The sequence below is a fragment of the Emiliania huxleyi genome, assembly GCF_000372725.1.
Source record: "Emiliania huxleyi CCMP1516 unplaced genomic scaffold EMIHUscaffold_47, whole genome shotgun sequence".
In the NCBI taxonomy this organism is placed as follows: domain Eukaryota; phylum Haptophyta; order Isochrysidales; family Noelaerhabdaceae; genus Emiliania; species Emiliania huxleyi.
The window spans coordinates 485,818-505,724 of record NW_005198467.1 but is presented as its reverse complement, the minus strand read 5'-3'; the positions used below and the strand labels follow the sequence as shown (position 1 = coordinate 505,724).

Sequence of the window (19,907 nt, the reverse complement as noted above, 5' to 3'; positions counted from 1 at the left end):
CCGCCGCCGTCGCCCCCACCGCCCTCGCCGCCGCCACCCTCACCGCCGCCACCCTCGTCGCCTCCGCCACCGACCCCGCCGCCACCGCTCCCACCACCGCCGCTGCCGGCGCCACCGAGCTTACCAGCCAACCTACCGGCGACGGTGCTACTCGAGATGCCACTCGACGTCACCACCCAGGACCTCGCCGCCATGGAGCCATTTGATCGGACGGACTTCATTCAGAGGGTAGATGAGGCAGGCCGTTCCGACTGCCTTCGGATTGAGGCGCAGGCAAACCTCGCCGCTGGCAGCTGCCGCTATCGCATTGAGAATTTGCCAGAGTCTGGAGGAGGCAGGCAGCTACAGGAGGGGGAAGCCGACCAAGTACGCCTCGTCTTCACCACTACGACGCCGACCGCACTCGAGGTCGAGGACGTGGTGAACGCGCTGCCGGCGTCCGTGGAGGAGGCGCAAAGCACATTCGAGGGGCTCGGGGTGACGGACGTGCGCATCTCAACCTTCACCACGCGCCCTCCCTCTCCGCCGCCGCCCGAACCGCCGTCTCCGCCGTCTCCGCCGCCACCGCCGCCACCCTCGCCGCCGCCGCACTCGCCCCCTCCGTCGCCTCCGCCACCGAGCCCTCCCCCGCGGCCACCGCCCTCTCCGCCGTCGGAGCCGCCCAGTCTCCCCGCGGCCCTCCCGGCAATGGTCAACATCTCCTTCCCGCTCACCACCACGCTCGACGACTACTACGAGCGGTGCGAGGAGGACCGAGGGACCCTGCTTGCGGACCTGGTCAAGGTGGGAGAGCAGACGTGCCGCGAGATCGAGGTCAACAACAGCCTCGCTGCTGGCTCTTGTCGCGCGGTCCTCGTCTTTCCGGCCGAAGCGTATGAAGCGCCACCCCCGCCCGCGCCGGCATGTAGCACTGACAGCCGGGCAGCCGCGGTCCCTGGTCGAAGGCGGCTCGCAGCAGCGAGCTTTCGCTTCGTCTTCATCATATCTGCACCCACGGGGCTGATTGGCGAGGCGGTGATCCAAAACATCGAAGAGCAGACGGCCTCAGCGGAAGACGCGTCCGAGTTTCTCGGAGTTGAAGGCCTCGCATCCGGCCCGCCGGCAATCAGCGTGTCCATCTGCGACCCGGTGTCGGACCCGTGCTGCGGAGCCATCGATAGCGGCGCCTGCATCCGAGGCCAGACTCCAAACTCCGGCCCGGCATACTCGGGCTTCGTCTGGTCAATCGCTGCTGGCTTGGGCTCCATTTGCGTCTTTAGTGCGGTCGCCGGAGCCGGCTTGCTGAAACGGCTGAAGCGGCTTGGACGGCACCAGGGCATCGGCAAGAGAGAGGACCGGCTCAGCGCTCTCACCTCGGCCGACTTAGCACAGATATGCGTGCTGGAACCCACGGTCAGCGAGCTCGCGAGACGCATGCGCGCCGAGTCCCGCCTTCTGTGGGCGGACCGGGCGAGCGACGTGGTGTGCGTGGACCTTCCCGACGGCACCGCATCGGAGGACGCCTTCAACCGCTTCGCCAACGTCGGCGTCCGCGACCTGGTCTTTGGCCGCCCCGCCGAAGCGGCGCTCGGCATCTGCCACTACATGTGCGTCGACGAGAGCACCCTCGGGGCGCGCATCGCCTGCGGCGTCAGCGCCATCGTCGATGAAGTGACGGCCTCGGCCAACGCTGTTGACATCGAGTGCCTGCAATACGTGCTGGACGCGGAGGCGGGCTCGAGCGACCGCGCCTTCCAGGGGGGGCTGAGGCGCGACTGCGACGAGGAGGGCGAGGTGCTGGCCTGCCGCCTGGTGCCGGATGGCAAGGGCGGCCAGCGTGGCATGACGATCGACGACTTTGTGGCGCACCCGAGCGCGCGGCAGTCGCTGCTGACCAAGGCCCACGTGGTTGCTCTACGGCTCTACACCACGGCGGCCTTCCGCTCGATCAACGACCCGCTCCGCGACCGCGATCGGTACGAGAACAAGCTGCCGCACAAGCTTCCCGTCACGGTGGCGCTGCTCCGCGACGCGCTGGGCAAGCTCAGAGCGGTCGAAGCCAACCAAGGCTCGAAGGGCGGCGGCGCCGACGAGGGCGGCTTCGCCTCGCCGCGCGTCTCGCCGCGCGAGCTGCACCTCTACCGCGGCATGAAGGACGTGCGTGCGCCGCTCGAGTTCCTCGCGCAGGGCGGAACGGAGCTGGCGCCCATGTCGACCACCTCCTCGCTTGCGGTGGCGATGAAGTACTCGGCCAGCCGGAACGCCGTGCTGCTCCGCCTCGTCACCGACTCGTTCATCTCGCGCGGCCCGGACATCTCCTTCCTCTCCGCCTTCCCGGCGGAGCGCGAGTTCCTCTTCCCGCCTCTCACCTACCTCGCCCCCACCGGCAACGTCGAGAAGATATCGGTCGTCGGGGCCAGCTGGGACGTGGTCGACGTCAAGCCGCACCTTTGACATCTCAGGCCCCCACTCTTGAGTGAGGTGGCTGTCCTGAGGGGAGCTCCTTGTGGATAGATAAAGGCATGAACTGTTGTACAATTGACATGCCACTACGTTGCGCACCCCTGGTTGCACACACAAATATGTGGGGCGTCTACAACGACGAGCTCCGGATCCAGGTCGACGGCCTCTCCGACTTCACGTTACCGATGCGCTTGGGCGTCGTCGGCTGTCCTGTGCGGCTGCATGACGCGACGCTCGGGCTGTCGCTCCGTACTGCGCCGCCGACAGTGACTTGGGCTCCGGCGCCGCACGGGGCGGCCAGCAGTCACAAGACGATCCGGCTCACCAACCACGGGCCCGAGCCAGCTACAGTCGATTGGGGCGTCTACGAGCCTCCGGATTCGAGCAGGCTGACCAGCGCGCGGCTCGCCGTCGCTTCGGACGGCCGCGTGCAGCTCCGGGTGGGCACCGCGGCGCGCACCCCGGCGCGGGGCGCGGTGGCGGCCAGCCTGCCTGGCGGCGCCGAGCAGCCCTGCGCCTTCTCGGTGCAGCCGCGCACGGCGGTGGTCGAGCCAGGCAAGGAGGGGAGGTTCGTCGTGTCCTTCGCGCCGCCGCCCCTGGTTGGGCCCACCGACTGTCGCCTCGTCGCGCACCTGGCGCACCCGCACGCGGTGGTGCCGGCAGCGCGCGACCGGCGCGGCCTCGACGCTGCGACGAGTGAGCACCCGCCGATCGAGCTGGCGCTGCACGCGGACGCCATCGCCCCCGGCCTCGAGCTCTCGGAGGAGAAGCTCCAGTTCGAGGTTTCGCCTGTGTGGCCAGAAGATGCGCCGTGCTACACAAAGGTGCTGACGATGCGCAACGCGCAGGCGTCGGTGCTCCGCTTCTCGCTGGCGGTGCCGGCGCCGTTTGTGCTGCGCGGCGTCGACTCCTCGTGCCCGCAGGCCTCACGCGTGCAGCAGGAGGGGCTCAGGGCGGTGGTCTCCGAAGCGTCCGTGCTCGAGCTGCCACCGAGGGAGACGCTGACCGCCACCATCTCCTTTGTGCCGCCGAGGAAGCGCCGTGGCCGAAGGGGCGTGCCCAACGCCGCCTCCGACGCCGATGCCCTCTCTGAGCACGAAGATGCGTCATCGGTGGCGCCGTCGCAAGCCACGGGGGTGGGCTCTGAGCGCACCTCGGTCGCTGCACGCACCTCGCCAGCGAACGCGCAGGACGCCGCCCTCTTCTCTCGCGAAGAGATTGAGGAGGACCTCGCGATCGCCTTCGCCAACGGCTCCGTCCAGACGTGCCCGCTCGCGGCGCTCGTGACGAAGCCATTTATGCAGCTGTCGCGGTCCGACGGGGAGGGCCGCGCCTTTTGCGGCGCTGTCAGCTTTGGGGTCCACCACGTCGATTGCCCGCAGGCCGTGGAGCTCCAACTGAGCAATCCGACCGAGGTGGACGTGCATTGGTCGTGCAAGCACCTGCCCATCGCCAAGCACGTGCCGCCCGGCATGACCGCGCGCCGCGCCGCCGAGCTCGCCGCAGAGACGATCGACCGGCCCGAGGTCTTCTTGCTCGGCCAGCGAGAGGGGTCGATCGCGCCAAAGCGCGGGAGGACGCCCGCGTTGCACCCACTCTCCGTGCACTTCCACGCCGCCGAGGCTGGCCGCTACCGCAGCGTCTTCGTCTTCAAGGTGAGGCACGGCGCCTCTGTGAAGCTCGAGCTCACAGGCGAGGCCACATACAACGAGGAGGACTACGACGCCGACCCGAGGGAGCGCCACTTGCAGCTGATGCTCCCGGGGACGCTGAGCTGATGTGCGAGAGCGCGCCGCGTGTACACACACCTCACACCTATGAGCATGTGCCATATGAGATGACAGAGGTGTATGTCCTTGCCCGCGGGGCGCCCGGGCGGCGGTCCACGGGCACGGCGGACCCGCGCGCGTGCCCCCGCCCCCCGGGTGAGCGGGTGTGGCTGCGGCCGGGGGCGGGGCGGCCCACCGTGGCGTAACGTACGGCTACGGGTATCGGCTGCGTTGGCCGCGCCCGCTGTTCCACAATCAGAGTTACCGAAAATTCACAACATAAAGGACACATTTCAGAACACTCCAGCACAACGCTCATAGCAAGTCGTAGTCGTCCAGCTTCTCGTTGTAGCGCATGACTGTCCGCTTGATGCGGCTCGTGTCGACCCAAGTCACGTGGTCCTCCATCGCGCGGGTGACGAGGAAGGAGGGGTCGGTCACGCTCTCCGGCCCCACCCGAACGTGTCCCTGCTCCACCAGCTCCGCCGCCTCCTTCACCGTCTCCGCCATCCGGTTGCGCACGAGCACCACCGGCAGTCTCCGTCGGCAGAGCGCAGAGGCGGGCAGCTTTGAGCAGGCGAGCAGCCGCTTCTGCGGGATGAGCCCGAGGCTGTAGAGCTTCTCGACCAGCCGATCGGTCAGCTCCGTTCGCACCGGATCTCGCTGATCGAGCGCCTTGAGTTTGGTCACCAGCTGGGCGGGCGGGAGCAGCGGAAGTCAGCTGCTGCGGGGGCGGGGGCGGCCGGCAGGGCGGCCGGCTGGCTGCGGCGGCGTCAGCGGCGGCGGCGCACACCTGCGTCACGAGCCCGCACACCTTGTTGTACGTGTGGTAGTCTTCCCGGTCCTGCACGTGGTAGCGGCGCAGCACCCGCACCTCGCGGAGGTTGCGGTCCTGCTTCCAGTCGAGAAAGTCAACCTTCTTGAGCAGCTTCTGCTCGTGGTACTTGAGCTTGCGAGGCATGGCAGTGCGGGAGGGCGGGCAGGAACGAGGGCCAGCCGTGCAGGCCTCGTGCAAACGCTGCGCACGGATTTTTTTAAAAATGTTTTTTGGGCCGACCCAGGCGGTATGTACATCTCCTAGGCGAGCTAAACACGCCTGTTGGGCCTACCTTGGGCTTGGCCGCAGTTCGAATTATTTTTCGTGGGTGTCCATTCCGGCGTGCCAGAGGTGCGCGAGATCTGGGGAGATACAGCGCGGTCAAAGACTGATCAGAGGCGGCCGAGGCGATGGAGCGTGCGGAGGATCCGAGAAGAAGAAAACGGTCAGGATGAGCGGCGCCATCCTCTCAACCCAGCTCGCCGACCTGGCTCGGGGCGACCTTGCCTCGCTGCGCGGCTTCCTCTCCGGGCGGCGGACGCGCGGCACGTCGCTCGCGGCCCAGCTCGACGCGCGGCAAACCACCGTTACGCAGGACACGCTGCTCACCTGGGCCGCTCGGCACGGGCAGGCCGAGGCGGTGCGGCTGCTGCTCGAGGGCGGCGCGAGCGTCGGGGCGACGACTGGCGGCGGCGCGTCCGCGCTGTATATCGCGTGCCAGAACGGCCACCTCGAGTGCGCCCAGCTGCTGCGCGACGCTGGCGCGGCGGTCAACCAAGTCCAGCAGAACGGCGCCACGCCGCTGCTCATCGCGAGCCAGGAGGGCCAACCCGAGTGCGTTCGGCTGCTCCTCGAGGCTGGCGCTGCGATCAACCAGGCTGATGAGCAAGGCGCCACGCCGCTGTTCGCGGCGTGCGAGGACGGCCACCTCGAGATCGCCCGGCTGTTGCGCGACGCTGGCGCTGGCATCAACCAAGCGATGAACTGCGGTACCACGCCGCTGTTCATAGCGAGCCAGGAGGGCCAGCTCGAGTGCGTTCGGCTGCTGCGCGACGCTGGCGCGGCGATCAACCAAGCCACGCAGAACGGCGCCACGCCGCTGTTCATCGCGTGCGAGGAGGGCCACGTCGAGGTCGCCCGGCTGCTCCTCGAGGCTGGCGCGGCGGTGGCTCATGCAGACGCTGAAGGCTGCACGCCGCTGTACGTCGCGTGCTACAAGGGCCACCTCGAGATCGCCCGCCTGCTCGTCGAGGCTGGCGCAGCGGTCAACCAAGCCACGCAGAACGGCGCCACGCCGCTGTTCATCGCGTGCCAGGAGGGCCACCCCGAGATCGCCCAGCTCCTCTTCGAGGCCGACGCTGACATCAACCAGGCCGAGGAGAACGGTTGCACGCCGCTCTTCATCGCGTGCGAGAACGGCCAGCTCGAGTGCGCCCAGCTGCTGTGCGACGCTGGCGCGGCCATCAACCAAGCCAACCAGAACGGCGCCACGCCGCTGTACATCGCGAGCCAGAACAACCACGTCGAGATCGCCCGGCTGCTCCTCGAGGCTGGCGCAGCGATCGACCAGGCCTGCGGCAACGGCGTCACGCCGCTGTACATCGCGTGCCAGGAGGGCCAGCTCGAGTGCGTTCGGCTGCTCCTCGAGGCCGGCGCGGCGGTCAACCAAGCCCATGAGAACGGCGTCACGCCGCTGTACGTCGCGTGCCAGAACAACCACCCCGAGATCGCCCGGCTGCTCCTCGAGGCTGGCGCAGCGATCGACCAAGCCCGCAACAACGGCGGCACGCCGCTGTTCATGGCGTGCCAGCAGGGCCAGCTCGAGTGCGTGCAGCTGCTCCTCGAGGCCGGCGCGGCGGTCAACCAAGCCCGCAACGACGGCTCCACGCCGCTGTTCGCTGCGAGCCACCAGGGCCACCTCGACGTCGTCAAGCTCCTCTCCTCCTACGGCGCCTCTCGCGCCGCTACGCCCTTCGGCACGCCCGAGGAGGTCGCAAACAGCCGCGGCCACGCCGACCTCGCCGCCTGGCTGGTCGCCAGCCGCGGCTGGACGCCGCTCGCGCACCTTGAGACCCTCACCGCCGCCCGCGCCACCTCCCTCCTGCGCAGCGGCGCAAGCTTGCACGAGGGCGAGCCGACGCCGCTGCGGCGCGCCGCGGGCGGCGCGGGCGAGGCGGCGGCGCTAGTTCGGCGGGCGGCGGCGCCGTGGTCGCCGGCAAGCCACTCGCTCTTCCCCGCGGCGGCCCGCGCGCGGGCGGCGCTCCTCGTCCGCTCGATCTACGAGATCCACGAGCGGTACCACCTCGATTCGGCAGGAGCCACGAACGGCATCGCGGCGCTCGACTTTGGCCATTGCGTCCTGGGCTTCGCCATCACGCGCGAGACGGAGTAGGAGCCCGTTCGCGCGCGGCGCGGCGCTTGGCGCCGCGCGTATGATCTTGGTCCACATGCAGATCGGCTATCATGACGCCTTCGGTCGGCGGTTTGACTTTGCCGCGCGCGCGGCAACGGCATGCTCTGGAGGGCGACTGGATCGACATCGAGGGCGCCTTTTAGTCTCGTGTGTAGTGTACTATGAAAATCTAATGCAACTGAGACACGGATCACGGTACGTACAGCTACAGGGAGGAGGGAGCCTATTCCCTATATGTCAGTGCACAGTGAGATGTGCAAGGCCGTCGGGTTTTCCCTAGCGGCGGGGCGCCCCCTCTACTCGGACGGAGCTAATACACACCTCGAACACCACCACGGCTCTCTCTATGAGCGCTCGTGGGCCGCATCAGCCGCCATCCTGGCTGCAACTGCCCTGGCCATCGACGCGGCCGCAGCGGCACCCCTCGCCTCTGCAGCAGCCGCCGCCTCCTCGAGCGCTGTCTCCCTCCATACCAGCGCCGCCGTGGCCTCCTCCAACCTTGCCTCCAACGCCGCCCTTGCCTCCTCCAGCGCCGCCCTAGCCTCCGCCTGCGCCGCCCTGGCCTCCGCCCGCGCCAACTGAGATCGTCGATGTCGAGGAAGATCTCGCAGCCGGGGAGGAACTGCTGGAGCTCGTTTTTGATGACGGCGACGGCGTCCTATAAGGAGGGAAGGCGAGGTCTTCTCCGCACATGCAAAGTGGTGGGGCAAGGGGGTGAGCAAAACCTGCCCTGTGCTCCAAACGTGGCTGAGGAAGAGATGCCACTCCTGGCTGTCGGCGAGGGTGATGCCGTCGCGCATCGGCTCGCGCTTCGACGAGACGAGCCGCATGGTCGTCGCCCTCGAGGCGCTGACCGCCGATACGAGGATGACGGCTAGCGAGACGGCGAGCATGACCGCGGTGAGGACGACGACAAAGGTGGTGGCGCCGCGCGAGGTCTTGTAGCCAACGAGCTTGTAGCACATGTCTTCGTACTCGGTGCTGTCGCAGAGCTGCGGCGGCGAGGGGGACGGGTGTGGTGATGTTGTGCGGACAAAGGAGAGAGGGACGGCGAGGAAGTGCCAGCAGGGGCGCGGACCTGGATGACCACCCCCGACGCGAAGCAGCATGTGAGGAGCAAGTTGGCGATGCACGCCAGGCAGAGGTCGTCGGAGCGCCGGTAGGGTCGGGCGAGGGCGAGAAGGGTGAGAAACGTGGCCGAGACGATGGCGGCGACCACGGTGCGCAGCAGCTTCCTGGAGCCATACTCCTGGTCGATGAAGAGCACCATCGAGGTGAGGAAGATCTTGCGGACCAGGTCGAGCACCTCCCAGAAGAGGAAGCCGGCGGAGTAGTCCCGCCAGAGGAAGCTCGTCGCACGAGAGAGCGGCGATGCGCGCTGCGCAGCCACGGACTTGCGGACGCGGAGCATCAGCACCAAGAAGCCGAGCGGCACGAGGACGGGCCAGAGGGCGAAGAAGGCCCAAAAGTACGGCGCGAGTCCGCTCGTCTCGTCATCCCACGTCGGGCTATCGTCGCACGTGAGCGACGGGTCGGCGAGCAGGTAGCTGATGCGCTGGCCAGTGGCGTCGTCGTAGCCAAAGGACTCGCACAGCCTCGCGCTGAAGATGGAGCGCGAGACGGAGGGAAGCACGAGGTAGAAGATGAAGATCGCCCAGTAGAGTACGCGGCCAAAGAGATTGCGGTCGAAAGCCTGCTTGACATTGACGACCGCCGCCACCGCCACAATGGCGAGCGACACGAAGGCGACAGCGGCGTACGGCCAGAGGCCCGCGACGAGCAGCCGCGTGCTCATGGCTCCGATGCAGCGGCCGGGGATGGCGACGTCGAACAAGTCCAGGCTGAACAGCTTGAGCACGTCGAGCCAACGCGTGAAGCGCTCGTCGAGGCGGACGCCGTAGACGAGGCCGAGGGTGCTGCTCACCTGGTAGAAGCTGACGACGACCTTGAACTTGGGCTGCAGGCCGACCGCGGACTCGATGCGGGCGGCCCGCCTCCGGAGGCGGCGGGAGATAGGGAGGTGGCGGAGCGCAGCGTAGGAGGCGGCGAGCACAGCGATGAGGACGGCAAAGCCGACAAAGACGCCGGCGGAGCGAGCCGTCGAGGGGCAGGCGACGCAACGCCCCTCGGCAGAGCTATAGTAGTCCGAGTCCACGACGCAGACCTCGCAGAGCGGGCCGGTGTGGCCGGCGGTGCAGTAGGGGTCGTCATCTCCGTCGGTGAGGCGGCGGCGGCTCGAGGGCTGGCCGGAGCCACCAGAGCACGTCTCTGAGTCGCAGCGGTGGAGCTCCGAGGTGGCGTTGGAGGCGCGCCAGTAGCCGACGTCCACGCCGAGGGACGCGAGAGCGGTGCCGGCGTTGCAGTTGGCGTTGGGCGGGCACGACTTGCAGTGCTCGGTCGGGTTCTCAAAAATGTCGTCCGGAAGGGCGCTCGCGTCCTGCAGGTAGAAGCCCTCCTTGCAGATGGAGCAGGTGACGTCGCCGCTGCCGCTATCGAGGGGATGGGGGCAAGGGACACACTGGCCCTGGCCGGGGTTGGCGGCGTAAGTGCCTGCAACGCACTCGCTGCACGACTGGCTGCCGGCGAGGGAAAATGTGCCAGGCTCACAGCGCTCGCACTTGGAGAGGCCAGGCGTGGCGGTAACGGAGCCCGGCGAACACTCTGCCGGCGGCGCCGCGCCGCCGCCGCACGACGAGCCCGCCGGGCAATCGAAGCATTCGGGCAAACCGTCGCCGTCCGTGACGTTGGCGTATGTACCCGGCTCGCACGCCGCAGGCAGCTCGAGCGACGCGCCGACTGGACAGAAGCTGCCAAGCCCGCACGGGACGCAACCGGCAGCGCCGCTCGCGTTCTGGTAGGATCCGGCGGAGCAGCGCTCGCACTTGGCGAGGCCAGGCGTGGCGGCGACGGAGCCGGGCGAACACTCAGCCGGCGGCGCCGCACCGCCGCCGCACGACGATCCCGCCGGGCAAACAAAACAGTCGGGATCGCCGTCGGCGTCGATCGCGTTGGCGTATGTACCCGGCTCGCACGCCGCAGGCAGCTCGAGCGACGCGCCACGAGGACAGAGGCTGCCGGGCTTGCAGCGGAGGCACTCGGCGGCGCCCGTGTCCTTCTGGTAGGATCCGGCGGAGCAGCGCTCGCACTTGGAGAGGCCGGGCGTGGCGGCGACGGAGCCCGGCGAGCACTCTGCCGGCGGCGCCGCGCCGCCGCCGCACGACGATCCCGCCGGGCAGTCGAAACATTCGGGCAAACCGTCGCCGTCAGTGACGTTGGCGTATGTACCCGGCTCGCACGCCGCAGGCAGCTCGAGCGACGCGCCACGAGGACAGAGGCTGCCGGGCTTGCAGCGGAGGCACTCGGCGGCGCCCGTGTCGTTCTGGTAGGACCCGGCGGAGCAGCGCTCGCACTTGGAGAGGCCGAACCTGGTTTGTGGAGCTCCCACACATGTCTAGACAGTCCTGAGCCTGTCCAGACAGTGTCCAGACAGCGTCCAGACAGTGTCCAGACAGCGTCCAGACAGCGTCCAGACAGTGGCACATGGCTCCACTCTTCACAGTAAAGTCTCGTAGTCGTGGCTGGACGACCCCTGACAGCACCCCTGGCGCTGCCGAGGCCACTCCCCACCCACCCACCCACCCATCCGCATGCCGCTTTCTTTACTTGCCATGCCATTGAGGGGGGGGGTGGGGGTGGGGGCTGTCTAGACAGCTGTCTAGACATCAGAACTTGAGAACTTGAGAACTTGAAGTTTGAACTTGTACTTTTGTCTAGACAGCTGTCTAGACAGCAGGCCCTCATACAGAAGGGTCCCCCAAAGTGCCCGCGAAGAACTCGGGCAGAGCGGCAACTGTGGCGGCAACTGGGCAACGCCAACGTCGCAACGATGCTGCGCAAAGGGCAGAGCAAGCGTGGGCACACATTGGTCGGGTTCCATGCTGCAGCCGCGAGCCCCGCGCCGCAGCCGATGAAGAAGCTGCGGGCCGGCAGTAGCCACGTCGACCCGCCGCTGCGCATCGGGCAAAGCGCGAGCCCAGCAGTTCAGTCAGGCACGCACGCTGCACCCACGACGGCGGCCTCGGGGCGCGCGCGACCGAACGCGCTTGCGGCGCCGCAACGCCGTCCTTTCACATCGCCGCCACGCCGTCCTTTCACATCGGTTTCCATTGAGAAAGATGTTATGTCCACATGCGTCATACCACGTCCATCCATCCAACCAAGAGAATGCAACTCAAGTTTTGATCGCTCACAGCTGGCCGACGTGTTGTTGAGTATCAGAGTATGATTCCTGTCTGCAGGTCTATTCACACCTCATGCGATCTTCCATGTCCAGACAGCGTCCAGACAGCGTCCAGACAGCGTCCAGACAGTGTCCAGACAGCGTCCAGACAGCAAAATCGGAGCGTCTAGACAGCTATTCAGACAGTAACAGCACTTGAGTGTACACAGCTGATTGAAGTAAAGGGGAATGATGCAGCTGCCTGCCAGAGCAGAAAGATTCCTTAATTCTCTCCACTACAAAAAAAGTCCAGTGCGGAACCGAGATCATGGCCCCGAATGCCGTGCTCTCTAGGTAATGTGTGGGAGCTCCACAAACCAGGTTGCCGGGCGTGGCGGCGAAATGGCCGGGCTCACAGGGCTCGCACGTCTCGTTGCTCTCCGCCCCTGGTGCCGCGCTCGCCGTGCCGATGGGGCACAACTCGCACGCTGCGCTCGAGCTGGAGCCTCTGTTCGGGTTGAAGCTGCCCGCGGGGCAAGGCTGCCAGACAAGGCGCGAGGCGGCGCCCGCGTCCTCGCAGACGCCGCCCTTCGGGCAGGCTTCGCAGGCGGCGCTGCCGACGTCGGGGGAGAAGGAGCCCGCAGCGCAAGGCAGGCACTCCTCCTGGCCGGTCTCTGGCTGGTATTGGCCGGGGGCGCAGAGGAAGCAGTCCGAAATGTTCGCCGCCCGCTTGTTGGGCATGTGGGTGCCGGCGGGGCACTCGTGTGGGAGGACCGATCCCTCTGGGCAGAAGTGGCCGAGCCAGCAGGGGCCGCTGCAGTCGGAGGTGAAGTGGTCCGACGCGTCCCCGTAGTGGCCCTCCGCGCAGAGCCTGTTGCAGCCGGACAGGTCGCCAAAGAGCTGGCCGACGCTCGGCATCCAAGATCCGAGCGGGCAGTCCCACGTTAGAGGCGAGGCGGCGAGGATTGTGATGTCTCCTGGCGCAGAGTTGCCGAAGAAGGTCGTGTTGCGGAGGATCGAGTCGGAGCCAGCGACGCCGGAGGTGAAGAAGAGTGCAGCGGGGGATGCCTCCGCCGTGTTGTCGACAAACTGCGAGTTGGTGAGAGCTAGGCGCTCGATGCCATTGAGATAAAGAGCCTACAAAAGAACACAGTCTGGTCTCTCCCGTTTCAGTCTGTGCGCCCTCTTGTGGAGGGGGCGCGCGGCACCGCTTGTGTGCCACTCGTGCAACGGACAAAGCTGGCCCTCTCCAGCGAGACGCCGCCGCTGTTGCCCACGTACATACCTCCTCCGGACTGCGCGAGTTGAAGCGGGCAGGCATGAGCGGCGAGGCCGTCAGGAAGCAAGAGAGGGCGGGCAAGGCCCAGAGCGGCCCTTTGGCGAAAGCGGGTCCTGCCACCCCATTGTCCCTCTGCCTTCTTCTGCCGCTTCCGGCGCGGCGATGGCGTGGCTGCGAGCGTGTGTGCGCGGGGGAGGCGAGCGTGTGCGGGCGTGGGAGACACACATAGTGAGCCGTGCACTCGCTGAAGCTGGCGCCTTCCAGCGAGACGTCGCCGCTGTTCCACACGTTCATAGCTCCTCCGTGCTGCGCGAGTTGGGGCGCGCAGGCATTAAGCGGGGAGGGCGTCAGCGAGCGAGAGAGGGCGGGCAAGCCCAGAGCGGCCCTTTGGGGAAAGCGGGTCCTGCCCCCCCATTGTCCCTCTGCCTTCTTCTCCCGCTTCCGGCTGCGGTGATGGCGTGCGAGCGTGCGTGTACGGGGGAGGCAAGCGTGTGCGGGCGTGGGAGACGCACAGTGCCAGCCGTGCACTCGCTGAAGCTGGCCCTCTCCAGCGAGACGTCGCCGCTGTTGTACACGTACATACCTCCTCCGACCTGCGCGAGTTGGGGCGGGCAGGCATTAAGCGGGGAGGGCGTCAGCGAGCGAGAGAGGGCGGGCAAGCCCAGAGCGGCCCTTTGGGGAAGGCGGGCCTGCCACCCCATTGTCCCTCTGCCTTCTTCTGCCGCTTCCGGCGCGGCGATGGCGTGCGAGCGTGTGTGCGCGGGTGAGGCGAGCGTGTGCGGGTGTGGGAGACGCACAATGTCAGCCGTGCACTTGCTGAAGCTGGCGTCGTCCAGCGAGACGTCGCCGCTGTTGCCCACGTACATACCTCCTGCGTACTGCGCGAGTTGGCGCGCAAGGGCGTCAGCGAGCGAGAGAGGGCGGGCATAAGCCCAGAGCGGCCCTTTGGGGAAAATGTGCCGGCTTTGCCACCCCATGCCCCTCTGCCTTCTTCTGCCGCTTCCGGCGCGGCGTAATGGCGTGCGAGCGTGCGTGTACGGGGGAGGCGCGTGTGCGGGCGTGGGAGACGCACATTGAGAGCCGCGCACTCGCTGAAGCTGGCCCTCTCCAGCGAGAGGTCGCCGCTGTTCCACACGTACATACCTCCTCCGTACTGCGCGAGTGGGGACGGGCAGGCATGAGCTGCGAGGCTGTCAGGGAGCAAGAGAGGGCGGGCAAGGCCCAGAGCGGCCCTTTGGGGAATGCGTGCCCCGTTTGCCACCCCATTGTCCAACTGCCTTCGCCTCCCACTTCTGGCTGCGGCGATGGCGTGCGAGCGTGCGTGTACGGGGGAGGCAAGCGCGTGCGGGTGTGGGAGACGCACAGTGCCAGCCGTGCACTCGCTGAAGCTGGCCCTCTCCAGCGAGACGTCGCCGCTGCTCACCACGTACATACCTCCTCCGTACTGCGCGAGTTGGGGCGCGCAGGCATTAAGCGGCGAGGGCGTCAGGGAGCAAGAGAGGGCGGGCAAGCCCAGAGCGGCCCTTTGGGGAAGGCGGGTCCTGCCACCCCATTGTCCCTCTGCCTTCTTCTGCCGCTTCCGGCGCGGCGATGGCGTGCGAGCGTGTGTGCGCGGGGGAGGCGAGCGTGTGCGGGCGTGGGAGACGCACCACGCCAGCCGTGCACTCGCTGAAGCTGGCCCTCTCCAGCGAGACGTCGCCGCTGCTCACCACGTACATACCTCCTCCGAGCTGCGCGAGGGCGACAGTGCAAGCGGGGCATCAGCGGGCTGGGGCTGCTCAGGCAACCACAAGGCATGGGGAGGCATGCGACTAAGATGGCCTTGGGGGGCATCCGCAGCATTCCTTCTCTCCTATGTGGCGAGGGCTTGCGGGGCCTAGCGGTGCGTGGGAGAGAGGGGCGACGCACTTGGCTAGCCTCGCAGCCCGTGAAGGACACGTCTTTCATCGCAAGGTCGCCAGCGCCATTAGCGAACACCGCACCGCCATATTCACCACGCCCGTCCACAAAGTGTAGCGCCTCCAGGTAGAGACTGCAGCCGCCCGAGATGTCGAACATGTAGGAGCTCTTCTTGCCGTCGAGCGTCGCGCCCTCCCCGCTGCTCCGGACCGAGAGGTGCATCTCGCCGCTGCACCCGACATTGCTGCTGAAGGCAAGGCGGACGCCCGGCGGGATGAAGACGATCGCGTTGCGGTTCTCGGCCTTGGCGTTGTTGATCTCGTCCCGGATGTCTTGAGGCGTGCGGGCGAAAGCCTCGCCCGGGACGAGCGGGGGCAGCGGCGATGGCGGCAGCTGCGGCGGCGACTGGGGCGGAGACGGGGGCGATTGGGGCGGCTGCGGCGACTGGGGCGGAGACGGGGGCGATTGGGGCGGAGATGGGTCGCCGGGGCAGGAGCAGCCCGCACAATCCCAACCGTACTCGTCCTGCAACGTCTTGCAGTTGTACTCGTAGCCAAAGTCCGCCCACCCCGAGTCGCAGCACTCCGACCCGAATTGGTTCGGGTCGTAGACAGTCTCGCAAGCTGCGCACACTGGCGGCGGAAAAGGGGGCGGAGACAGAGGTGGCAGAGGCGGAGATGCTGGCAGAGACGGCGAGGCCGGCGGAGCTGGCGGAGGCGACGGAGGAAACAATGGCGACGGCGGAGGCAGCGGCGGCGGCAGCGGTCGGGGCGTCGAGAGTGGCAGCAGCGGCAGCTGAGGCGGTGACGGGGGCGATTGGGGCGGAGATGGGTCGCCGGGGCAGGAGCAGCCCGCACAATCCCAACCGTAGCTGTCCTTCAACGTCTTGCAGTTGTACTTGTAGCCAAAGTCCGCCCACCCCGAGTCGCAGCACTCCGACCCCAATTCAGTGTAATCCCTTTCACAAGCTGCGCACACTGGCGACGGCGGAGGATCCGTAGGAGTGGCAGCCGCTTTGCCGACGACTAGCGCTGCGGCGCCCATGCGGACGGCGGCGTCGAACGCCTTCTTGCGCGAGACGAGCAGCACGGAGGCCCCAGCGAGGCCAGCCTCAACAAGCTTCCGCGCCTTGCTTCCGGGCTTCCCAGCGTCGGCGGGCCGCAACTTGGGCGACGTGTCGTTCACGGGCAGGACGGTGTCGCGCCCCCGAGCGATGATCCCCGTCCTGTTGCTGTAGACGGGACCGACACAGTCGATCTCGGGCTCGCCCTTGCGCTCCGTGCTGTTGCGCGAGGCTAGGACGGTCTCCAAGTCGGCCTCGCCCTACACGCAAACACACAGGCAATCCGTCAGAGGGCGACACAGGCTCGCACACAGAGGGGCGCTCACCGGCTGCTTCTCGTAAACGTCCTTGATGATGGACGCCGGCGGCTCGCCAATCAGGTGCAACGGCTCGCCCACCGCCTCTTTGACGTCGTCCATCAGTGCTTCCAACAAGCGCCCCTCCTCGTGCCCGCCCTCAACAGCGCGCGGGCTGTGGGTCACGAGCTGGCGCGGTGCGGGTACTAGCAAGCGCGAGCGAGCAAGCACCGGGTGATCGGCGGGCACGCTGTCCGAAGAGGCGATGGCTGCAAACGAGCTGGTGTTGTCGCCGCCAATCTCGCAGACGCCGTTGAGCGATGCCGGCGTGAACGGCGTTGTGACTGCGGGAAAGGAAGTCGGGGACTCGTGCCACTGCGAGGAGAGAAGCGCGGAGGTGGCAGAGTACGAGGAGAGCGCAAACGCGGTTCCGAGGCAGAGCAGCGCGAGGATGCCAAAGAGGCGGAGCAAGTTGTAGGACTTTGGCCACGAGAACCGGCCGGCGGCAGAGCCCTCCGGCGTGGCAATCGTGGTCGTCTCGACGTTGGCCGTCGCGCCCTGAACAGGAGGGCGCGAGACTGGCCGTGTGAGCGGCGAGCGGGGGAGGAAGCCGCATATGCAGGCGGCGCACACCGAGTCTGTGGTCGGCGGCGTGGAGCCGCCGGTCACCTTGCCGGTGCCACCGAGGATGCCCTCGTTGCCGTTCGTTCCGAGCAGGGCCCCGAACCGGTTGTTGCCGCCGACCGGGGCGATGCTCTTGGCGCGGCCGATTGGGACGGACGCGCCCTTGCGCCCCTTATTGCGGCGCGGGTTCGACGGGGTGGTCCAGTCGGAGATGCCCTGCGCGCGCGCAAGCGGTGGGCGCGTCAATAGTTGAGGCTCTGCGTATGCACCGCAGCGTGCGAGGCGCTCACCGCCGGGGCGAGCTTCTCCGCTGGCGGAGACTCCTTGGCCGAGACGGTCCAGTCGGCGTCGCCCTACGCATCAATGAAAGCGGGGTGGGTCAAGGGGTGGGTCGGCAAACGCACGGCGCAGAATGCAAGGCGCTCGCCGCCGGGGCGGGCGTCTCCTCCGGAACCTCCTCGATCGACGGCAGCGGCGCGCCGCCGGTCGCCACCGGCGTGAGGGCCGGGGCGTTTGTGGTGACGCCGTTGGGGGCCGTTGGTGGGTCGGTCGGGGTGGTGCTCTTGGAGCAGTCGACCAGGTTGGGCTCGCCCAACCCGTTGGGGTCGACGCGGCCGATCGGGGTGGTGTTCTTGGTGGTCTTCTTGGAGCGGTCGATCAGGTTGGGCTCGCCCTTGCGCTCGATCTTGCGGAGCGGGGAGGGGGTCTTCCACCCGTCGATGACCTGCGCGCGCGTGCCGTGCGGCAGACGAGAGGTCACAGGATCAATGTAAGTGCCCGCCTGCATGACTCGCGTGTCCCCGCAATACCCGCGTGTGCTTCTGCTGGGGGGTGCTCACCGCAGGGGCGGCCGTCTCCTCTGGAAACTCCTTCCAGTCGGCGTCGCCCTACGCGTCGAACGCGGGATGGGGTCACAGAGTGGGTCGGCAGACGCCGGCGCGCACAATGCCAGGCGCTCGCCGCCGGGGCGGGCTCCTCCTTCGGAAACTCCTTGATCGACGGCAGCGGCGCGCCGCCGGCCTCCGCCGGCTTGAGGGCCGTGGCGACCTTGGTGGCCGGCTTGAGCGCCGGGTCGTTCTTGATGACGCCGGTCTCGTCAACGGAGGCCTCCGCGCCAGACTTTGCCGCAGGGATGTCCTTCTTGAGGGCGCCCTTGACGGCGCCAGTGGGGGCCGTCGGTGGGCCGGTCGGGGGCGTAAACTTCGACCAGAAAACGGCGGTCGGGCGCGGCGCGTGGGCGGCGACCATGGCCTTGGCCTTGTCCAAGTCGACCGCGCCCGCGGCCTTTTCCGCGGCCGGGTCCTTCTTGAGGACGCCCTCCGGGCCAGACCTTGCCACGGAGATGTTGACGGTTGTTGAGCCGCACGCCTGTGGGCGAGGGAGAGTACGCGCAGGCTTTCGCGGGAGAGGGATGATCACAATCCTGGCGTGCGCACGCGCACCTTGGCTCCGAGGAGCGAAGGCGACACCGACGCGGAGATGACGATCGTGATGCGGCCGTCGTCAGCCGGCACGATTCCGACCTTCGCGAAGGACTTCATCGGCGAAGACTCGCCCTCGACGTCGTCCTCCTTCACGACGTCGTCCTTGACGCCGCACGCCTGTGGGCGAGAGCGCATACGCAGGTGTTCGGAGACGGGAGAGAGAATTGTTACCGGTGGGTGGGAAGCGATGAGTGCCAGGAGAGAATGCTGCGGCGCGCTCACCGTTGGGTCGGGCGTGTTTGAAACGGTCTTGACCGGCTTCTCGACCTCCTTGGCAACCTCCTCGGCGACGACCTCCTCGGCGACGGGCGCCTCGGCGATGGTGGCCTCCTCGGCGACTGCCTCCGCGGCGGCGTTGGGACGGGAAGATCGCGCTGATAGGATGAACACGCGCATAGACAGGCGCCTCGGCTCCGAGGAGCGAAGGGGACTCCGACGCAAACGAGAGGACGATTGTGACTCGGCCGCCGTCGCCAGCCGGCACGAAGCCGACCTTCGCTTTGTAGTCGATGTTGTCCATGATCGAGTTGTCCTGTGCAAGTCGCATCATCATGAAAGTTGAGACGGGCGCTTGCATTGGATGTGCACAACAAAGCAGCTATATTGGAGGTGTACGGGGTCTGAAATGAGAGGGATGGGGACGGGGGGACAAAGTCGATCAGCCTGCGGGGCGTGGGGGGGAAAAGCGAGCTCAAGATGCTTGGACACGCGCGGCAGCTGGCTGGCAGAGGAGAGGGACGGCAGACGCTCGGCGACGAAGGGCTGATGGACGTAGGTACGCGAGGCTCACGCCGTCCGCCGTGACGACATGCACCTGGCCGCAGTAGTCAGGCACGCACGGCGACGCGTCGTTCATTGCCTGGCCGCAGTAGTCAGGCACGCACGGCGACGCGTCGTTCATTGCCTGGCCGCAGTAGTCAGGCACGCACGGCGACGCGTCGTTCATTGCCTGGCCGCAGTACATGTCGTTCATTGTCTGGCCGCAGTAGTCAGGCACGCACGGCGACACGTCGTTCATTGCCTGGCCGCAGTAGTCAGGCACGCACGGCGACGCGTCGTTCATTGCCTGACGGGGCGCGCGGAAGGGATGATGGCGGCGCGGTCCTCCCAGCCGCGGGTGGGGCGGTTGAGAGCGGAGCTCCAGTGGCGAGGAGGAGGCGGACTGTGCCAGAGGGAGAGAAGGGGCGCGGGGAGGATTTCTGGCCTGCACGAGCGCCGTGATGCCGATCAGGCGAGCCTCTGCTGGTCGAGATGCCCGGCAAAGACGCCAGTCAGGCCGACGATGGTCATCGAGTTGAAGACGGCGGCGCGGCGACGATGCCGCCGACGCCCTCGTCCGACTCGGTCACGAGCGGGGCGAATCACCGTGAAGAACGCGGCCGCCGACGACCCGACCGCCATGAAGGGTGCGCCGGCGACGTCCTCGGGCACCTCTTGAGCACCTCGACCTCATCGATCGCCTCGGCGTAGAAGTCGTCGCAGACGATGGCGATGCCGACGAAGAAGTAGAACCTGCGCGGGGGACGGGGCGGGGGCGGGTGAGGGGGTGAGGGGGGGGGGGGTGAAGGGGCGGGGTTGGACGGCGGAGGAGGGCTTGGCGGT

General features: G+C 67.6%; 3 protein-coding genes across 3 annotated transcripts; 2 read left to right on the top strand and 1 right to left on the bottom strand.

The window, feature by feature from the left end:
- Window positions 1–2,561: 2,561 nt before the first annotated feature.
- EMIHUDRAFT_211299 (hypothetical protein) lies at window positions 2,562–4,220 on the top strand (the record flags this gene model as incomplete). Its single annotated transcript, XM_005768076.1, has 2 exons — window positions 2,562–2,882; window positions 2,952–4,220. 2 exons carry the CDS (start codon window positions 2,562–2,564, stop codon window positions 4,218–4,220), a joined length of 1,590 nt encoding a protein of 529 aa, XP_005768133.1.
- Window positions 4,221–4,526: 306 nt separating this feature from the next.
- On the bottom strand, window positions 4,527–5,172 carry EMIHUDRAFT_66337 (hypothetical protein; the record flags this gene model as incomplete). Its single annotated transcript, XM_005768075.1, has 2 exons — window positions 4,527–4,904; window positions 5,005–5,172. 2 exons carry the CDS (start codon window positions 5,170–5,172, stop codon window positions 4,527–4,529), a joined length of 546 nt encoding a protein of 181 aa, XP_005768132.1.
- A 1,592-nt stretch (window positions 5,173–6,764) lies between these two features.
- Window positions 6,765–7,420, top strand: EMIHUDRAFT_356369 (hypothetical protein; the record flags this gene model as incomplete). Its single annotated transcript, XM_005768074.1, has 1 exon — window positions 6,765–7,420. A coding segment is annotated over one exon (621 nt), but the record flags the coding sequence as incomplete, so codon positions are not given.
- Window positions 7,421–19,907: the final 12,487 nt, after the last annotated feature.